The sequence below is a fragment of the Carassius carassius genome, chromosome 49, assembly GCF_963082965.1.
Source record: "Carassius carassius chromosome 49, fCarCar2.1, whole genome shotgun sequence".
Lineage (NCBI taxonomy): Eukaryota > Metazoa > Chordata > Actinopteri > Cypriniformes > Cyprinidae > Carassius > Carassius carassius.
The window spans coordinates 12811306-12824702 of record NC_081803.1 but is presented as its reverse complement, the minus strand read 5'-3'; the positions used below and the strand labels follow the sequence as shown (position 1 = coordinate 12824702).

The following is a 13397-nucleotide window of genomic DNA, read 5'->3' as shown; positions in this document are numbered from 1 at the left end:
CACATTTTGTATTTTTCTCTTATCGCTTCAGAAGTTGGTTCTTTTCGAATGCAAGTGCCTTGCGAAGTGGACATCACAGGATATTCCGCCATGATTCCAGTTCGAAGCGAACGTATATGTTCCATTAAAAGTGCATTGAAGTGTGCGAGACGTGAATTTAAATTGTATTTATTTACAGAGATATGATGTCACACTTGTCTGTGTGTGAGGACGTTGCGCAGCACAAATCCGTGAATGAATGTTCCAAAGTGAGGTAAACTTGCGAGTAGGGAGCAATGAACACTGTGTAGGGACCATGTCAATGGGAACACAGTTCATGCACGGAGCTCACATCTAATGAGCTGATTATCTGAATCAGGTGTGTTAACAAAGAGAGACATGCAAAATGTCTCGCAAGGACTGGAATTGAGAACCACTGATCTACACTTTACAGACACAAATAAAGTGTTGTCTTCAATGTCCTCATTAACCTTCCCTTAACTAAAGGATAAAACACACACACTCACACACATACTACACATGGAACACATGCCTAGGGAAAAAAGCACATGCTCCCTCTCATCGGCCAATAAAGACGTCAAGGTTGTTATGGAAACTGCAAGCCACGTACAGTACAGTGGAGATAAATAATATTTTTATATGTTTGTATGCTGGCAGGTTCTCAGCATATTTTAGTGAATTCATTCCTCCATGGCATCATTATAACAGTGATGCTTCTCAAGTCTCTTCCAAAAAACATCATGTGGAAGTGCAACCTGCTGACAAAAACTCAAAATGTACTGTCATTTGACACATGAATAATGTGCTCTCCCCTCTGCTACCATTATATGCCCTTATAATAATAAATAAAACATGTTGTCTGTAAACCATTCAGCTGATAAAATTACTGATAAATTGATAAAGCTGATAAATTACCTGATGAAAGAACCAAAACATTATACTGTATACCGCAAGAGCTGTAGCTTAGTGGTCAATCATACTGGTGCTCATGTGGTTACTGCAGGTCAGGTCAGTACTGCTTTAGAATCTTTTATATACTATTATAGTATTTATTCATATTTTGAATAACCTTTTATTTTATATTTAATTTTTCTCAAAATTTTATTTATAGATTTGTAACTTTTTATAGCTCTAACAGTTTTGAATCTGGCTTAGTGCAGGTTTTTACATTGAAATACTGCACGTAAAACTGTTTAGTGAAAGCGCCCCTGAGTCTTTTTTTTTTTTTGTGATTTATTGTGTGGATCTTGCAGTAGAGCTGCAGGGCTGGATCTCTGTCTAACAGCAAGAGAAACAGTACAGGTACAGTATGTGAGTAATATACATGCTCAGCAGAAAATGGTACATCCATGGGCGATGAACCTCATGGACAGCATTTTTCCACTAGAGCAAATGTTTGTAACATAATTTGTTAGGAGTGAGGGCTGCATCAGTCCTTGAAAAAAAAGAGTGTAGTATTTGCTAAGCAGTAAGATAAAAGCTGAAGCCATCAGCATGGCAAAAGGGAAAAAATGCATTACATCTAAAACATGCAAACTAGAAGAAAGTGTCAGAGTGCTGGCAAAGGTGCAGGTAATGTGGTGCTTTTACATGTTACAGAGAAATGTGATGTTTAAAAGCCCTCAGAGTAAAATGGAGTGGAATCTGTATGTGTAGATCAGTGGCCTCATAGCGATAATAGCCGGGGCTAGTGAAATAACAGAACCCAAGCTGACATTTGCAAGAATGATACAGTCGTGGCCAAAAGTTTTGAGAATTACATAAATATTAGTTTTCAAAAAGTTTGCTGCTAAACTGCTTTTAGATCTTTGTTTCAGTTGTTTCTGTGATGTACTGAAATATAATTACAAGCACTTCATACGTTTCAAAGGCTTTTATCGACAATTACATGACATTTATGCAAAGAGTCAGTATTTGCAGTGTTGGCCCTTCTTTTTCAGGACCTCTGCAATTCGACTGGGCATGCTCTCAATCAACTTCTGGGCCAAATCATGACTGATAGCAACCCATTCTTTCATAATCACTTCTTGGAGTTTGTCAGATTTAGTGGGTTTTTGTTTGTCCACCCGCCTCTTGAGGATTGACCACAAGTTCTCAATGGGATTAAGATTTGGGGAGTTTCCAGGCCATGGACCCAAATTTCAACATTCTGGTCCCCGAGCCACTTAGTTCTCACTTTTGCCTTATGGCACGTTGCTCCATCGTGCTGGAAAATGCATTGTTCTTCACCAAACTGTTGTTGGATTGTTGGAAGAAGTTGCTGTTGGAGGGTGTTTTGGTACCATTCTTTATTCATGGCTGTGTTTTTGGGCAGAATTGTGAGTGAGCCCACTCCCTTGGATGAGAAGCAACCCCACACATGAATGTTGTCAGGATGCTTTACTGTTGGCATGACACAGGACTGATGGTAGCGCTCACCTTTTCTTCTCCGGACAAGCCTTTTTCCAGATGCCAAAAACAATCGGAAAGGGGCTTTATCGGAGAATATGACTTTGCCCCAGTCCTCAGCAGTCCATTCACTATACTTTCTGCAGAAGATCAATCTGTCCCTGATGTTTTTTATGGAGAGAAGTGGCTTCTTTGCTGCCCTTCTTGACACCAGGCCATCTTCCAAAAGTCTTGGCCTCACTGTGCGTGCAGATGCGCTCACACCTGCCTGCTGCCATTCCTGAGCAACCTCTGCACTGGAGGCACTCCGATCCTGCAGCTGAATCCTCTTTAGGAGACGATCCTGGCGCTTGCTGGACTTTCTTGGACGCCCTGATGCCTTCTTTACAAGAATTGAACCTCTTTCCTTGAAGTTCTTGATGATCCTATAAATTGTTGATTTAGGTGCAATCTTAGTAGCCACAATATCGCAATGATGGCTGCACGCGTTTCTTTGCAGATCACCATGGTTAACAATGGAAGAACAATGATTTCAAGCATCACCTTCCTTTTAACATGTCAAGTCTGCCATTCTAACCCAATCAGCCTGACATAATGATCTCCAGCCTTGTGCTCATCAACATTCTCACCTGAGTTAACAAGACGATTACTGAAATGATCTCAGCAGGTCCTTTAATGACAGCAATGAAATACAGTGGAAAGGTTTTTTTGGGATTAAGTTAATTTTCATGGCAAAGAAGGACTATGCAATTCATCTGATCACTCTTCATAACATTCTGGAGTATATGCAAATTGCTATTATAAAAACTTAAGCAGCAACTTTTCCAATTTCCAATATTTATGTAATTCTCAAAACTTTTGGCCACGACTGTACATTACATAGATTACAGCAACGGAAGATTTTATGTGATTACTACATTTTTACAATTTACTAAGAAAATGTGAGAGGTGCTTATTGCAATAGTTGCCATCAAGGGGCTCGCTTACTGGCCAGAGTCAAAAGAGCCAACCTTCAAGGTGGTTGACAGGGTGTTGCTAAGCAGCACATATTGTGTTCTGAATGATTGCTTACATGCCCAAGACTCCTGTCTCACAACCATCTCCTTCCTCAACTGCAGAATTCTTACAGTACTGTGTACCACAGGGGCCATATTGTATATACTGTATATATTCAAGTTTCTTCCCCTGAGAAACAATTATATTAGTCCATGACATGAGCGCTTAAAGTTCTTGTACCAAAACCAGTTGCAATACTCTCTCTGACCCTCACAATTACAGGCTGTTTTTGCCACAAGACTTCTAAATATAAATTATGAGTGTTTTTAATCAGGATCAGCCAAGTTGCTGATAGTGTTTTTATACGGTGATATAATATATAGTGATAGTGATAGTTTAACAATAGTGTTTTTATTGTTATTGTTTATTGTAAAATTCTGTCATCACTTACACACCCTTAAAATCTGTTTGTGTTTATTACATGTGTGATTTTGCCGGCTCTTGTGAGTAGTCGATGAGCAAATTTTATAATAATTTATGCAAAAAAACAATGATAACTCCAAGGGTTCACATACATTTTCCTGTAACTATATCCTCATGGTTGTAATGCAAATACCTTGATGAGAAGGGAATTTTAAAATCCAGTTTTCCATGACATACCCTCATAATATGACCTCTTAGTTAAGCATTAGTAAAATCACACACACAAAATAAATGTGACCTTAGTGAGCTTATCTGTGCTGATGTGTTCTGCAGAAAATAAATGTCTCAGTGTTTCAGCTTTTCCCAGCATCCGTGTTCTGCAAAAACCAGCCAGCTCTTCGGACTGGCTACGGCATAGTACAATTATCTAGCACCCACAGAGGGGGCCTGCGGCATTAGACTGCAGCTGGGAAAAAGATATTGAGCCTCTTTTAATGCCGTGGGAGCAGTGCATGCTTTACATCATGAGGAGAGGAGGTGTGTGTATGTATAATTGCTGACAGAAGGGCTATTTATCACAATGGATCTCCACAGGTGCACTAGTTCTGCTGAAATTTTCCACCTTACACATAATTACAAAGCCAACTCTGAAATCTACAGCTGCATGTCGCTACCAGCTAATGAGGAACTAACCTGTTCTGAGGACTGCATTGTGAAACATATCTGGGAGAGTCACAACAGCTGTTCAGAGGAGTAGCCAAACAGTGCTGTTGCATGGGAGGTTTGGAGTGAACCTGGTGGCTAGCATGTATTACATAGGTCTTATGATTTAACTCTTTATCTTCATAACTTCTTGAAAATATTTACAAATATTTAGTAACCTCTGGAAATGGGCTCAAACTATTATCATTTTGGCTTGTTCTTAACAAAAAAAATGAATAATTTTAAATATTTTTACATGATAAATAAATATTATACATTTAATAGATATACGATTTTGTTATTACAAAACATTAAGATAACTTATATCTTTAGTATATATATATATATATATATATATATATATATATATATATATATATACATATATATATTGTGCATATATATGTCATACTGTGAAATAAAATTGGTTTCATGTTGACTTAAGAACAGAGAGCAGGTGAATAAAGAGAAGTTTCTTGGAGCATCTTATAATGGATCACTGTTGCCACTTTCCTACTGATTTTAAATATAAATAGCCCTTCTAAATGTCATGTAAAACAGTATGATCCCCAATTCTGGCTGATCTAGGATTAGTGCGCACACATAAGACAGCATGTGCTCCTTTGAATGTGTGTGTGTGTGTGTGTGTGTGTGTGAGTGTAAGAAAGGCGAAGTGGACACTGATGAATTTTGACTCATTCACTCAGATACTCTGCAGGTTCACACACAGACCCCTGAAGTATGTGTATGTGTGGTTATGTGTACAACAAACATTTCACTCCAGGCTAGAAACAAGTCTCATCATCCAGAGAGACCACACTGATATTTAACACATAACACATAACAAGAGTGACACGGAAAGACAGTTATCTCAATTTTATTTTGTATTTTTTTTGGGAGGGGGTGGTATGTGTAAAGCATACATTTTTGCTAATTTTAACTTCAGTCACACTAAAGTTAAAGTTTTCCTTAAAAAAGAAAAGGAAATTGCCATTAGTGTAAATCTGAAGCTTTTTGGGGGGGGGGGGGGGTAATTTACTGAAAAAACATACAAATAAAAAGATATTAATTCTTGCAGTTTTGTGTTAGTGTGTGTGAATTTATGTTTAAATAAAAGAGGTCTACCTGACATAGAGCGAGCGTTTTTGATTGGTTCGGAGGGATCCCGATCCAGAACTCATGCTGTGGTTCATCATCTGCTCTCGTAAGTCATGAATCTTGGCCTCGAAACGCCCGTATTCTGTAAGCACAAACATAACCAAGCAAGTGTAAACATAATGCAACACAAGCCCCTCCACCCCCCAAATCAAACATCAAGCTTTGCAATGGCATCCCTAAAATCACTAGAACAGAACAGAGCACATGCAAACAAACAGTCTCAATCCAAAGAATTAATAAAACGATCTCTTAGGTGAAATGCTGTCTAGAAAGGCTGTGATGTTGTAGAGTCTTAGTGTGCAAGATGACAGCTCCGATCAATATAATCTACAGTAACTGTTGTATGCTGACTTCTAGCACAAGGTCACACAATCAATAAAGGAAATGTCAAAGAAAGATTAGGAGAGAGAGAGATGGTAAAGTCATTTTATGTATCTACTGTGGTGCAAATGTATGATATCCGAAAACATCTCACTTCTGTCTCTATGTTATATGTCACTGAATCACTGAGTTTCCTAAAGGATTAAAATATTCATCATTCTGCAAGATAATAACCAGCTAAATGTTTATTATTATCCATTACTTAGTATATGGACTTTTTAAGAACCCCTATTGTTGTGTCTTATTACAACCTCCTTTAGGAGGGTTCAAGCCATAAGCCTCATACTCCCCCTCCCAAAAAAAATAAAATAAAAATAAAATACAAAATAAATAAATCTAAATTTATGTGCACCCTGGTTAAAAACAAAGATTACATTTCATATCTATAATAAGATCCCATATAACTTAAAAAATATGCTGATCGTTTTAACTACATCTGATTCATAAAACAGAAATGCCCAAAAGTTTTTTTTGTATCTGTAAAAACCACTGTTTTCAAAATTAATAATAATAATAATAATAATAACAACAACAAATTTTGGGTTACCAAATCAGCTTAATATAATGACTTCTGAATGGAATAAAGGCTGTTTCCATCACAGGAATAAATCACATTTTTAAATATATTAAAATAAAAAACTGTTATTTTAAAATGTAATTGTGTCTCACAATATTGGACAATTATATTCTTGATTTCCATGAGCATAACAGACTAAAACTTTCAAAAGCATTAATTAAAACAAAAACTTACCAACCCCACTAAAAAAGAATTGGTGTAGAAACAATTTTCACTGAAAGATTTCACAATTACTTACAAAAAAAACAAACAGCAAATAACAGTGAATTAAATCATGTTCAAATTTTGAAGTATGAAGACCAAAATAGTATTTTACTGTAAAACATACTTAAATAATATTTGTTTTACTGGCTTTCTTTTGTGAATTGTAGTGTAATGTTGTAGTATATTTGTCAGGATGGTAAAGACACAGACAGCTTTAAAACACAGATTTGCCCTCCTAAAACAGGACTCATGCTCTTTCAGCATGCAATCGAGTGCATGGCATGGCAGTTTGTTGAGGGTGCTGCACACCTCAGCCCTGTTTCAGCAGAGAACTATATCTGCTGTGGATGCTGACCAGTGTGTACACACACACACACACACACACACACACACACACACACACACATTGTGTGCTGAACCTGAGCACTCAGCAATGTCCAAAGCCCAGCCAGAACACCATTAGACCACCCAAACCAGCAGAGCAGCCCCAATAGAGCACCTTCCACATCTGAGTAACATGTTACAGCTAATTTGGATCCTTTTCTGGTTGTCTTTTATTTAGTTTCTTTCATTTTCCTTTAACACATTTAATTGGTCTAAAAATAACTAAACCACTCATCAACTAGATGGTTTGAGCAGCTTCTGATGAGGGTCATCAAACGGTCTACACGCAATAAGGCTGATTTAAGAGCCCAGTCTGTCCTTGCAGGAACTCAAAGGTCAAATGAAAAGAACATTTTTCATTAGGCTGCAGGCTGAGAGAGGAAGATCAAGGACAATTATGATGATAATTCAATCAGAAATGTTCAGTAAAAGCATGAAAAAGACCTGACTCACAAATATATCCACATTTCCTTGAAATTTCCCCACCTCTGGAAACTAAGCTTTACCTCTTTCTCTAATGGCCTCAATTAATTTGAAAAGAATAAAAATGAGATGTTTCTTCTCCAGAGAAAATTACACAGAAACAGATTAAAAAGTCTCAGAGTGGTGCAAAGCTCAGATGGAGGAGAACCCAGAACAATCCCACAGTGAGGAACGCACTCATCCCGAACAAATCCACTCAAATGAAAAAAAAAAAAAAAAGACGGCTGAGCACACAAACCTTTAGGAGATGTTTTTTGGGAACATCATTAGAAATATTTGACATTCTTTTCTAAATAAAGATTGAAAAAAGTTCATACATTGAGAACTATTCAAGAGGGAAGTTGTCACTGAAGGAAACACAATACCAAGATAACAATATCATGCACAGTTCCAAAATAAATTGCACTTTTCTAAAGTATAACATAAATATAACCTCGACTAAACCAAATTGAATGCTACAGACCCCCCAAAACATGCAATAAACACTCACATACACACACGTGTGCTTGCAAATACACTCTCACTTGAACAGAAACGAATCAGCAACAGCAGAGAAGCTGAAAAGGTGAGGGGGCTGGAAGACAGGATGGAATAAAGGAAAAAAGAAAGAATGTATGAATGAAAGAGAGAATAAAAAGAGATTCTCACTCTTGAGGATGCTCGCAGACTGCAGCGTGAGAGACTGACCGCTCCCTACACAAAAGCAAATACTGCCACTCTACCACCTTATCTCCGCTCTCTCTCTCTCACACACACACGCTCTCCTCCAGACCTGCTCTCATTGGCCGGGATTCTAGAGTGGGCGGGGTTGAGTGTCTTAGAGTCCCTCCTTCCCCTAAAGTAGTTCAGATCAAAAGCCATGCTGGATTTTCTCTCTTGATGTCAGCTGTGTGTTTTTCAATCTGCATCATATTAGCTCACTTAAAGGTAAACAACCCACAAATCCAGCAAATATTTCATTTTCAGCTGTCCTTCAAAACTTGCGGATTCCATCAGCATATGAAGGGTGTTGGTGCACATAAGCAGCAGGTTTGTGAAGTAAGCACAAGTGAATTGAGAAATCAATTGATTATTAACCGCTAACCTCTGGAAACATAAGAAAAAAAAAAGAAGGAAAGAAATCTTTTTACTATTATGGTTGAAAACCATTGTGATGCTTAATATTTTTGTAAAACAATAGTGATAAAATTTTTTCTGGATTCTTTCATGATTAGATTTTTTTAATGAATGTGTTTATATGTCTGTAACAAAAAAGGGGAAAAATGAGAAAAATATAATAAAAAAATTAAAATAAACATTTTGTAACCATAATTTACAAAATATTATTTCATATTGCATATGTTTTACATTTTAGCTAATTTATTTTCTTCTTTGCTTATATATATATATATATATATATATATATATATATATATATATACTGATATATATATATATACAGTACAGACCAAAAGTTTGGACACACCTTCTCATTCAAAGAGTTTTCTTTATTTTCATGACTATGAAAATTGTAGGGTCACACTGAAGGCATCAAGGGCTATTTGACCAAGAATGAGAGTGATGGGGTGCTGCGCCAGATGACCTGCCTCCACAGTCACCGGACCTGAACCCAATCGAGATGGTTTAGGGGTGAGCTGGACCGCAGACAGAAGGCAAAAGGGCCAACAAGTGCTCAGCATCTCTCGGGGAACTCCTTCAAGACTGTTGGAAGACCATTTCAGGTGACTACCTCTTGAAGCTCATCAAGAGAATGCCAAGAGTGTGCAAAGCAGTAATCAAAGCAATAGGTGGCTACTTTGAAGAACCTAGAATATGACATATTTTCAGTTGTTTCACACTTTTTTGTTATGTATATAATTCCATATATAATTCCACATGTGTTAATTCATAGTTTTGATGCCTTCAGTGGGAATCTACAATTTTCATAGTCGTGAAAATAAAGAAAACTCTTTGAATGAGAAGGTGTGTCCAAACTTTTGGTCTGTACTGTATATATAAAGGCTAAATCTAAATCTCTGATCTCCAGGACTCTGTTCGCATTATATAATTCACAAAAATTGCACCTTTCCCTAGAAAAGCAGCAGGGATCTGCCGCACATTTGCACCTTCTAGACAGATGAAAAGCTTTCTACCTCTGCCTGTACCAGACCTGCATTTCAAGCAGAGAAATTTGAGGAAGATTACAGGCTGTTTGGGATGATGGATTACCACCCATCCAGAGACAAGGATAAGAAACTGTAGAACTATTATTATCAAACGTGCATGTTAAAGTGGGTGCATTCAAAACATTTGTCTTAATTTTGCACAGACAACTGCATTTACTGTCATGAATGTTGGTTTCAGATTAGCGTGAATGCAGTTGGACACATCAAGACAAACAGCCGCCCTTGTGCGTCACACACGCACGCACGCACGCACGCACACACACACACACACACACACACACACACACACACACACACACACACACACACACGTATGTTTGTGGCAGTCTGCAGTGAGATGCTTTCAGTTAATGGAGGACAGCTTGTGTAGTCTCATTAGCTTCTGTGCAGTGACTCCAACATGCCAAATACAGCTCCACCCGCAGCAGGGGTAAAGAGCATCATTGTGCCAGAAGGTACAGTCACAATGAGTGAGCTACCGAACTGGCAACTGGCGGTGTAACATTTCCAGGAAAGTAGAGACTGTAAATTAAGCCAGCATAATCAGTAATGTGTCAGCGCACACATATGCACAAGTTTTTTGCTAAATAATGCCACTTTATCTACAGACTGCAGCAGGAAGACAGTGGTGAGTGATGATTATAATGTTGAAAATCTAAAGATGCGCTCACATTAGCGAAATTTTATGTGCAAAGGTCAATTGTCAGTAGTGTAGAGATGTATGAAGCACTGCTTAATAAGAAGTTATGGGCTGCATCCAACATTGCATACAGTACTTCCCTACTATAAAGTAAAGCAAAGGGGTGCTCTAAAAGACAACTTTATTGTACTTTCTAAAGGAAATGTTATACTTAGCATGCAAAACAATGCAAGGGGTCTTCTAGATGTTTGCTAAGGTGTTCTGAGTGGTTGTTAGTGTGTTGCTATGTGATTGCTAGGGTGTTCTCAGTAGCTGAAAATATATATGTTGTTGTCTTTATGATATTCTGGTCAAAATATGGCTCAGGTTCTTCCTTCAAAGTCCGTGCAATTAATTCTTTCTCACCCACCAGGAGAAAACCGTATAATTGCTTCGAAAAGTAATAGCACCTTTCCTCAACAAGCTGCACAATCTGATATACAATACATGTCCAAGACGAGGAATTAGGATGAGAGATGACCTTGTGTGATCTCAAAAATTACTTAGAAGGTTAAACTAATCAGTTTTGTACAGCTCATGACAAAATAGCCAGAATGTAATTCTAATTATTATAAATCATGTTCTGGAAAAATTCCTCTCTGAATGTTGCCCTTTAAATTAGTAACACCACAGAACTTGCATGGATGTGGTACAATCTGTCAGAACAGTAAAACAATAGTACTGTAGAAGATTCATTCTCTGTGGAAGTGGTTCAGATGATTGGGCTTCATTAGCAAGAATGAGATGGGGGAGAGCAGAGGTTACTCATAAATCAGCGGGACACACAATATTAGAGTAAAATACTCATTCATAGTACTCTGGCTATCCAGCTAAATGAGTAACGGCCTGTTAGCTTTTCAAGGCCTATTGTTTTCTGTTTCAAAATGTTCTGAGAGTAAATCCATGATTTTTAGTAGGCTACCGATATTTTTTGTAGCGATGGTGTTGAAAACTAGAAATAAAACTCAGTTTGTTGTCAATCCATTTATTCACTCATGGAAGAGAGGATGATCTGTCAGTCAATATGTGGATTTGTGTGTGAGTTTCAGTGTATAACTCATTACTGTGAAATTACCAAGGTTCGGGCAGTGTTTGCTGGTTTGTCGTTTTTTTTTTTTTTTTTTTTGTAGTTCAATTTTATTAAAACTAAGCTATAAAACCATTTTATCAAAGCATTTGTGGCTCTGCAAAACATAAAAAAGAACTTTTACATAAAAGTCTTGAAGGCAGAGAAGAAAAAATCTTGAGATGGTGCAAAATGGTAATGAACAACAAAATAATGTTGTAAAAATCATACTCATTTAATCATGCCCTCAACCTTTACTTTAATTCTTAAATAACTAATTTCCTTCAATAAGAGCAATTTCAGATTTAGATTATCTTCACATGGGGCTTTTTTCAGTAAATGTTATGCAATTAATTTTAATCCATCGTTAGTCCTAATTATCACAGAAAATGGTCAAATCATAGCTAAATGTATGAGATAACCCCTTTCAAGGTTTAAATAATAGTCACTCAATACTTGAGGAGGAATAAAAACATAAGTCTACTTCATGTTTTGATTTGACAGACTTACTGTAAGAATGTCAACTTAGCTTCGCTACGATTTTGGTTGACTATCAATCCATCTTCGGTATTCTGGAAATTGTAAATTGTTTGTGTGGCTAGCTGCGCAGCGAGAATGTCATATTGGTATGACTCGGGGAGTTGCTGATGAAAAGTACCACTGGAAAGCCCATCTCAGCAGTCCCACAACACCCGTGCAGAAAGTGCAAGCTTGCATTTACCCCTGCACCCTAATGAGCTCAACCTCCCCAGAATCGATCCCGAGAGCATCAGGGGAATTGGATTGAGCCACAGAGAAAGACCAGCCTAGTTGGAACCATGACTCTATGACTAAATACTCATAATGCTGACTACTAAAGTACAAACTTGCATAAGCACCTCTGAAACGTATTGTAAAAACCCGCAAAACATCTATACTAAACAGTTTTGCATAGTGGGTGCACAGCTATATTGCAAACGGAGGATATTGCCATTAGAATTAAATGTTAATGCCGAGAGAATGTTTTTTGTGGATTCACAATACCCATAACAAAGGCTTGGCCAGCAAAAGTTCAACATTATTATACAAATATTGCAAGAGGGCTCAGAGAATGTTGGGAGTTACTGTTTCAGGAATAGAACAGAAAGTCAAAAGTCATTGGGAGCTGCTCTAGAAACCTCTGGTGACTCCTCTGAAGCATCTTCACCTCCTCCATCTGCTAAAGAAGTCCTCAAGACCTTATTTATCAATGGGGAATCCTATGCACTTGCCAGATTCATTCCCTTAAGCACTTCTGCCCCTCTAAGCTCCTGCCAAACAGAGATTGTCACCTTAACTATGTCTCTCCTCCACATATCTCTATATAGGATCTCATCCAATGATATATACTGGATGGGTGTCAGAGGTTAGAAAATCACTGGTCAGACTCCACTACAGTCTTTAAAATGACAGGAATCTTAACACTTATCTTCAGTATGATTGTAGCTGGCCTCTGCTCTCTTAAAGTCAAATAATATCAACTCAAAGCAGATGAGGATCAGCAGAGGATCATACAGTATAAGAAAGATGTTTGAATGCTAAAATAAACCATCATGTGTCAGTCATATGCCTTATGGTTATTTTTAATGTAACAGGACACTCAATCGTGTGTAGTTTTAATTTTAAATAATGCATGCACTAATATATACAGTGGTCCCAACAAATATTTATAAATTTAAGTCACACTTAATGTACAAATGCTATTGCATTAAATACAAATACCAAGCTGCATCTTCAAACTTAATCAGCAAACAGACTGAGTCTGTACTAATA

At 37.5% G+C, this 13397-nt stretch overlaps 1 protein-coding gene across 34 annotated transcripts in view; it reads right to left on the bottom strand.

Annotated features, from left to right (window-relative positions):
- Window positions 1–13397, bottom strand: part of LOC132132047 (disks large homolog 2) — a 220222-nt gene that overhangs the window by 13106 nt on the left and 193719 nt on the right. For all 34 annotated transcript variants that reach the window (XR_009428992.1, XR_009428991.1, XM_059544234.1 and 31 more), the window contains one exon: window positions 5635–5749. Coding sequence is in view for 32 of the 34 variants with exons in the window: in XM_059544234.1 (XP_059400217.1) it covers window positions 5635–5749 (115 nt within the window). In the remaining 2 variants the exon portion in view is untranslated. The remainder of the gene's footprint in view (window positions 1–5634; window positions 5750–13397) is intronic.